General features: G+C 40.1%; 1 protein-coding gene across 3 annotated transcripts in view; it reads right to left on the bottom strand.

Annotated features, from left to right (window-relative positions):
- Positions 1-2410: 2410 nt before the first annotated feature.
- Positions 2411-8842, bottom strand: part of USP53 (ubiquitin specific peptidase 53) — a 262672-nt gene continuing 256240 nt past the window's right edge. For all 3 annotated transcript variants that reach the window (XM_033938073.1, XM_033938084.1, XM_033938093.1), the window contains one exon: positions 2411-7548. In XM_033938073.1, the coding sequence (XP_033793964.1) occupies positions 6645-7548 (904 nt within the window). In that variant the 3' untranslated portion in view covers positions 2411-6644. The remainder of the gene's footprint in view (positions 7549-8842) is intronic.

Raw genomic sequence — 8842 nt, 5'->3', positions numbered from 1 at the left:
CCGTGTTTACTAATAAAATTTGTAGCGCTGGAAGATGGAGAAGAATTTGCTTGGTTCCTCTGATGTCTGTCGGGGTCTGCAATGTGTGATTCTCCCATCGACTGATAAATGCTTTAAGACTTTAGACACATGTAATTCCTGGCAGATTTGAAAGCCTGGAAGAAGTCAAGTAACGTAAAAGTGAAAAAGGGACACTATACACAACACTATATTATTATTGTCAGGAAACTTAAATTTCCTAGATGTTGACTGGGATATAAAGAAATCATGGATTCTTTATAGCAGGCCTCAAACATATTTTCACAAACTTTAGGAACCAGTGGCTGAAATTGAATTTCTCAGCTACCCCACACCCAATATTGTCCACAGTGAAGTTTAGCAGGGTGAGAGGAGGAACCCCCCCCCCCCCTCGAGCAGCATGAGCTCTTTTACAAACTGATTTACTAAGGCTCTTTTCCCATTCTTTGTCTATCGCCACCAAAACTTATTAAGTCAGTCCCTTAAAATACAATTCCATATCACTACTAAAAAAACAGCAGTCTTCAAAGCAGTTGCCTATGTTTCATATCTCATGGGACTCCCACCTCTCAGGCCCTCTCTCCCCCCCCCCCCCACACACACAATTTCTCTCAGAGCCTACTTCTCTCAGTTTGCTGACTGCAGGCTCAGAAAAAACAGGTTTCCTATTTTCCCCACTGCCATTTGGCTCTCTTGCTAGCTTGAGCCAAGATGTTTAGGAAATTTGGGCTGTTTCAAGTCTCACAAGATTTGAAACAGACTTCCCGCACCTACAACACATGGACAGCTCAAGAACAAAATCCATTTGCATGTTGGGGCTACTTGAGATCCTAGCCTCCCTAACCCAACCTCAGAATATATACCTCACTCAAAAGTCCTGGGTTCTATACATGCACTACTAGTCTCTATCAGCAGTTTATGAATGGGCTAACTTTCATGGTCTGAATCCTGAAAAGGAAATGGTTTGGATAGTAACATAGTAGATGACGGCAGATAAAGACCCGAATGGTCCATCCAGTCTGCCCAACCTGATTCAATTTACATTTTTTTCTTCTTAGCTATTTCTCAGCAAGAATCGAAAGCTCTACCCGGTACTGTGTTTGGGTTCCAACTGCCAAAATCTCCGTCAAAACCTACTCCAGCCCATCTACACCCTCCCAGCCATTGAAGCCCTCTCCAGCTCATCCTCCCCCAAACGGCCATATACAGTCACAGACCGTGCACGTCTGCACAGTGCTGGCCTTAGTTCAATATTTAATATTATTTTCTGATTGTAGATCCTGTGTTCATTCCACGCTTCTTTGAACTCAGTCACCGTTTTCCTCTCTACTACCTCTCTCGGGAGCGCATTCCAGGCATCCACCACCCTCTCCGTAAAGTAGAATTTCTTAACATTGCTCTTGAATCTACCACCCCTCAACCTCAAATTATGTCCTCTGGTTTTACCATTTCCTTTCTCTGGAAAATATTTTGTTCTACGTTAACCTTTTCCTATTGTGTGTCCTGGATGACGAGACATTCCAAAAATGACAGACAGTGGATAAACAGTCTGTATGGACTAATAAAGAGCCAGGAACACAAAATATTTGAATTTACAGACTTATGACTTATTTACATTATGTTTACAATAGCCGTAAATAATAACGGTGAATAATACAAAACTTTGCTAAAATAATTACGATTGGAACCAGCGTAACGTAAAATTTATTACAATAGGAAAAGGTTAATACCCTTCAAGTATGTGAACTTCTGAATCATGTCTCCCCTGTCCCTCCTTTCCTATAGGGTATACATATTCAGGGCTTCCAGTCTCTCCTCATACGTCTTCTAGCACAAGCCTCCTATCATTTTCATTGCCCTCCTCTGGACTGTTTCAAGTCTTCTTATGTCCTTCGCCAGATACGGTCTCCAAAACTGAACAAAATACTCCAAGTGGGGCATCACCAATGACCTGTACAGGGGCATCAACACCTTCTTCTTTCTATGCCTCTCTTTATACAGCCCAACATCCTTCTGGCAGCAGCCACCGCCTTGTCACACTGTTTTTTTGCCTTTAGATCTTCGGACACTATCACCCCAAGGTCCCTCTTCCCGTCCGTGCATATCAGCTTCTCACCTCCCAGCATATACGGTTCCTTCCGATTATTAATTCCCAAATGCACATTTGGAGTGAGCTTCAATGTCAACTCCAGTAGGTGGAAACCAAAGTCAGTACCGGAGAGACTTCTAAGGTCTATGGCCCAGAAATAGAAAGAGACATTTTAATTTAATCATGAAATTAAGATTACAGGGCAGACTGGATGGAGTCTTTATCTGCCGTCATTTACAGGCAGTCCACACTTAAGAACGCCCGACTTACATCAAACTCGTACTTACGAACCGGGGTCCCTACTTGTCCAAACGTGACCTTCCTCCTAGTTAGATTTTGTACCCATTGGGACAAATAGGAAAGACACAGTGTACCTAAGCACTATACAATGTAAATCACTTAGAATCTCTGTGGGGCATATAAGCGGTACAAATAAAATAAAGAAATTGTGCCAAACGAACCTGATTGAATTCTTTGACTGGGTGACCAGAGAATTGGATCAAGGATATGCGCTAGATGTAATTTATTCAGGTTTCAGCAAAGCCTTTGATATGGTTCCTCATAGGAGGTTCTTGAAGAAACTCAATAGGCTGAAGTTAGGACCCAAAGTGGTGAACTGGATTAGAAACTGACTGATGGACAGATGCCAGAGGGTGGTAGTTAATGCAATTCACTTGGAGGAAGAAAAGATGAGTATGGAGTGTCTCAAGGATCGGTGCTGGGGCCAATTCTGTTCATTGCTGAAGGGTTAGAAGGTAAGGAGTGTGTGGCGCAGTGGTTGGATCTACAGCCTCAGCACCCTGGGGTTGTGGGTTCAAACCCCGCACTGCTCCTTGTGACCCTGGGCAAGTCACTTAATCCTCCATAGCCCCAGGTACATTAGATAGATTGTGAGCCCACCGGGACAGAGAGGGAAAATGCTTGAGTACCCGATTGTAAAAACCGCTTAGATAACCTTGATAGGCGGTATATAAAATCCTAATAAAACTTGAAAACTTTTTGCAGCTTAACAAAGTGGATACTCTGGAGGGAGTGGAAAATATGAAAAAGGGTCTGCAAAAGTTATAACGGTTTGTTTGGCAACTGAAATTCAATCCAAAGAAGTGCAGAGTGAGCTGAATGTGCTGGGAGGTAAGGGTCTGATGAACAGATGGGAAAAGGGACCTTGGGGTGATAGTGGATACTGGGCTGTATAGAGGCAAAACCAGCAGAAAAGAGGTGTTGATGCTCCTGTACAAGTTGTTGCTGAGGCCTCACTTGGAGTACATTTCCTCCTCAATATTCATGGGGGTTAGAAGCAAAGCTGGCACAAAAATAACAAAAATTTGCGATAACTATAGGGCTGACTAATATATGATAGTATTAATGATCATTAACAATGTTAATTTGCTGTTTATTTCATTCTTACCTTTAATTCATACATATACATATGACATGTTATATTATACTGTGTTGCTATTTATATATGTATGGTTTTTTTCTTAAAATGCTATTAAAAATTATTGATATACGTATAATATAAAAAGTGAGAGGGAAAAAAAATCTGCAAAGAATCAAAGTCATAAGTGTCAAACCTGCGAATATTGAGGGAAAAGTGTAGTGTGTTCAGTTTTGGAAGAAGTATCTAGCTAAGGATATAAGACAACTTGAAGCGGGTCCAGAGGAAGGCAATGAAAATGGTAGGGGGTTTGCGTCAAAAGATGTAGGAGAAGAGACTGGAAGACCTGAATATGTATACTCTAGAGAAGGGATAGGGGTGATATGAAACAGATGTTTAAATACTTGGAAATGTAATAATACAGAAACAAATCTTCTCTAGAGAAGGAAAATGGTAAAACATGAGGGTATAAATTAAGGTTGCAGAGTGGTAGACTTAGGAGTAATGTTAGGAAATTTTTCTTCACAGAGAGGGCTGTTGATGCCTGAAATGCCTTCATGAAAGAGGTGGTGGTGCCGAAAACAATGGCAGAATTCAGAAAAGCATGGGATGAACAGTGGATCTCTAATTAGAAAAAGAATGGTATAAATTGAAGCAAGTGGGATCTGAGAAAGAGGAAGAGATAATGGTTACTGTGGATGGGCAGACTGGATGGGCAATTTGGTCTTTATCTGCCACCATGTTTCTAACTAGGGCTGGTACTAGGCAGACTTGCATCGTCTGTGCCCTGTATACGGCAATTTGTTTTAGGATAGGCTGGAGAGGCTTCAACAGGAAAGGACTGCGCTAGGCAGACAGTCTGTATCCTGCAAATGATGAGATTGTTTGGATAGGCTAGAGTGAGTTTCAACAGCAATTCCAGTAGTTGGAACCTAAGGACAGAACTGGGTGGACCTCTATGGTCTATGACCCAATAATATCAAAGAAAAAAAAGATTCAATTTAATCATGAATTTATAATGAGTAACTATTTGGCAGACTGGATGGACCATTCAATTTACTATGTTATTAATGTTGCCTAAATTAGGGAATGCAGAATTTCCATCAGGCATATCTGCAGGAACATTTCACCAATAGTAACATGGGATTACTTTACTTAAGCTTTTGGCGAAGGAAAATGGGGATATAGAATCCTTTGCTTCCTTAAAAATGTGTTATGCTACAGGACAGAAAAATTTGCCTGCATTTAAGTGACCATCAGGGACTTCTAGTTCAGTTCGGAAGGAACTCTTTAAAGAAGTAGCCATTGAGGCAGTGGAGGAATATTTACTGGGAGGAGGAAAGAACCCTGAAAATTTAATTTTGGTATCACATTTGGATTATGGACTTACCCAAGTAGAATGTTACCCTACTGGGCAGAGAGGCTTGGTCTAGAGGCTGAGTCAGTTATTTTGATCACAAGAGTAGATATCCCCAAGAAGTAAAGCCCTCAGTTGGTTTCTAGGCTGGAAAAAGATGCAGTGAAGGAAACCGAAATGTTCCCAACTTTTACCTTCACTTTGCAATGACCTGCTATGATCTCTTTGACTCAGTTTGGTTAGTGATTGAAGTGGACAATTTTCTTTGATGAACATAGATGAGGTTAAATCACCAGGAACAGGTGTTAAAAGTTGTTAGTAATCATATTCAGGGACTTGACAGCAGCTTTTCACCATACTTGTGTTAATGGAACATTCCTATATTATGGATACTAAGCTTGAAAATCTATAACACACAACATAAGAACCTTCAATTTATTAACTTTTCTGAAGTGATTAATATTTCTCCTAAAGATATGTTTAGCAAATATTAACTTCAAGTGTTAAAGAAACTTCTATGCCACCTAATGTACCTGTATGTCTGTCAGTTATAATTACTGTTTAAACATTTTTTAAACATAACCATTGTTTAAACTTTTTAAACATTTTGTCAAAATATATGTTATTTTTTATATACTGTAACTCGCTTAGTAAAACCTAAATGAAGCGATTTATCAAATTAAAATAAACTTGAAACTTATATCTGAAGCACATTACTTGCCTTTTAAACCTAAAAAGCCCCCCCACAATGTTTTTTTTTTGTGGATTCACTTGATCTTGTTTTGCCTGTGAAAGGTTCGGCGGATCTTACAGCTTTTATTGAAATATTTATTGCATTTTGAGTGGTTCCTTCAACTATGATTGCAAGTTCACCGTTTCTGATCAAGATTTGGTCTTAAGAACTCTCTTTCCCAAAAGGATATAAAGTCTAATGGTTTACAGATTTCTACTTTACCAGATGTAGCCTGCCCTACTAAAGAAGAAACGTTTCTACTGTAGATAAGAGGAATTTATTTTTTTTTTTTTTAAGTTTCAAAATTATGTTTCTTTCTGATCAAATACCATCAGGGGCTTCTACAGTTCACTTTAGCTCTGCTGCATCCTTTTTTCAGTGACCTGAAAAAATTAATGTTGGGCTATTATCTTTTTGCAGTTTTCTTTAATTTTTAATTCCCTGCATACTGGAGGACTTTCTTATGTTTGTGACATTTAGATTTCCAGTGATGTAGTGATATGATTTAATGTGATTTTTAAAACATTTTGGTGAATGCACTAACACTTTCACACCAAGGAATTCTTGTATTAAGAACTTTGGACCAGCATTTTCTATTAAGAAATAAGTTAAAATAGAGATAGGCATGAAAAGGTTTGTTAATGAATTTTATGGGAGTGTATGTGTGTATGAATTAAGTAGCTATTCTGTTAACTCATCAGTTTATATAAGTGGCTTATAGGTTTCTCCATAGTTGCCATAAACAGTCCCTACTGCCAAGAGTGAAATTGGCACCTGGAGTGAATATATGAACAGCTTCTGTCATTATATCACATTTGTTAGAAATTATGTCTCGAGTAATATGCAGACACAGGTCACCTTCACTGTTTTTTTTTGCCTTTCTACCTTGTGCTGTGTAGAATAATTAATCTTCCATACCAGACTAATATTGGAGATTAATGGCTCACCAGCATGAACACTGGACAGGGATCCATACAGTAACCTGAGCCCCAGGCCCTTCTGCAGTGCCTATTTGCACCATAATGACTAAAGGAAGTTTGCTAGTTACTCTCCAGAGCTCAGGTTAGATCTACCTATTGCAGTGTTTGCCAGCTGGGGATCTTGGCTCTGATGTGCAGCATGTGGAAGTCAAAGTCCTGCACTGTGCAGATCCAAACTGCACGTCAGATGGTGCTAGATGAACAGCCGCTGTTTGAAAGCTATCACGCTCCCCATATGGCAATCTGGGCCTCTGGTGGTATTTTACCCGGTATGTGTCTGTCATACAGCTGTCCACTGAAAAATAAGTTGTTGGTAAAATGGTTTCATTTGCACCTGGTGAGCCAGCATTAAATTCTGTGTGAGCTGATGCATCAGGTGTTGCTGCATGATCATAAAACAAAGAGTCTGACAAATCTGTTTGGTGAATGAAGGGGTCATTTGTGCAAAGGAAGTCTCTGAAATGGCCCGACTGTGAGCATGAGTCAGAAGCTGACCTCTGTAACAGCATCCGCTTGTGCCTCATATTACTTTGGGATGCAACATCCTCTGGCCCAGTCCCTGTGCTCCTTGAATATTTCTTTGGAGGTAAAGAGGGAGGTATGCTGTGGTTGGAGAGTTCAGATAGACCAGAGATATCACTTCTGATGAATGTCTGAGTGACGTGTTGATCAGCAAAGGGAAATTGCAGCCCATTTAATATTTCTGATGCACTAGATGGATATATATTCGATGGTAAATCTGCTGTTGATGCTGGATTCCTTGTCCTAGGACACCACACCTGGGAAACGGGAATACATTCAAAGCCAGAGACTACAGAGCTGTCCTGGGTAAAACAGAAGGCTGATTTGGGATGTGATGGACTTAGCCGCTCTGAGTGGCTTTGCTTTTCATGCAATCTGTTGATCTGCATTTCTCTCCTAAATTTGTCAGAGATGGCTATGTTCTGATGTGATGGAGGGAAAAATATCCTTGAGGAGTCTGGCATTTCTGACCTGTAAAAGCAAACAACTGAGTATCAACACTGAGCAAGAAAACCTAATTTATTAAAAATTTGCACTGGAACCCCAAGTTATTTACCTGGAGCAGGTGTTAGACAACAGCAAGATACATACCCTTGTATGTGGGTGATGTCAGATGATGAAGCCTTGCTTTGGAAATACTTTCCAAATTCAGAAAACTTGAGAATGTTCAAGTGCACATGTGTGCCTTCCTGGGATCTCACCAGTTAAGCATCTCACTTTTAGAAATCCACTCCAAGGGGAGGAGGAAGGGTATGTGAGAATATGTATCCTGCTAGCCTTGGAGTACACCTACTGCAGGGAAATAAGGTAGTATTTCCTAGCTACAGGCTTAGGAAGAAGGGGTTACTTCGAAAGCTAATCACAAACTAAAGTAAGTTAGTCCAACAAAATAGGAGATTATTGTTTTCCTTTATGTTTGTTTTATTTCTACATATTACCTTGAAGACTGGTCTAACACAGCCACCACACCATATCACGCAACAAAAAAAGAGGAAACAATAAAATACACATAGAAATATAGTAGCAAAGTAAATGACATTATGGATCGCTAATACTCCCCAGGAGGAGTTCAATGAGATTTACAGGTTAAGAAGAAGAGTGATCATATCTAGGAATTACAATAAAAACATAAGAATTGCCAAACTGGGACAGAGCAAAGGTCCTTCAAGCCTAGTATCCTGTTTCCAACAGTGGCCAAATGCTCCCAGAAAGGAAAAGAGTTCAAGGTGGCCTGAAGTTGACAAAATTAAACTAAAATCAGTATAATAATAAATGGCTCTAGTCTCTAGAACATTGATTAACCAGGACGCCTCCTCTGTGGATCAGGTGCCCTGAGCTGAGTGACCTAGACACTGTGCTCCCCAACTGAGGAGACTGGCATCTGTAAGCAGCACCGTCCACTGCGGGCTGATCCAGACTTTCCCCTCTTCCTAACTTGGATAAAAGTTGAGCTGCCAGGCGCCCACTGGAACCAAAGGGGGCCCCGGCAGTCACTGGGCAGGATGGGCTGCAGGGGAATATTGCTACACTTTGGGTTTTGGCCAAGTACTAGTGACCTGGATTGGCCACCGTGAAAACGTTGTGGAACTCACTACCAAATTACATAAGAATAGAAAAAGACTTACAAACATTTAAAAGATTTTTAAAAACTTTTTTATTTCAAGATGCATTTGAACACACGATATAACGCACATAACTTTTATACATTTTATAACAAACATTGGACTTTTTTTTTTTTTTTTTTTCCCTCACCCCATATTGTGTT

The sequence above is a fragment of the Geotrypetes seraphini genome, chromosome 1 (genome assembly GCF_902459505.1).
Source record: "Geotrypetes seraphini chromosome 1, aGeoSer1.1, whole genome shotgun sequence".
Taxonomy (NCBI): Eukaryota; Metazoa; Chordata; class Amphibia; order Gymnophiona; family Dermophiidae; genus Geotrypetes; species Geotrypetes seraphini.
The sequence above is the reverse complement of the archived record's forward strand: the minus strand, read 5'-3'. Positions and strand labels throughout refer to the sequence as shown.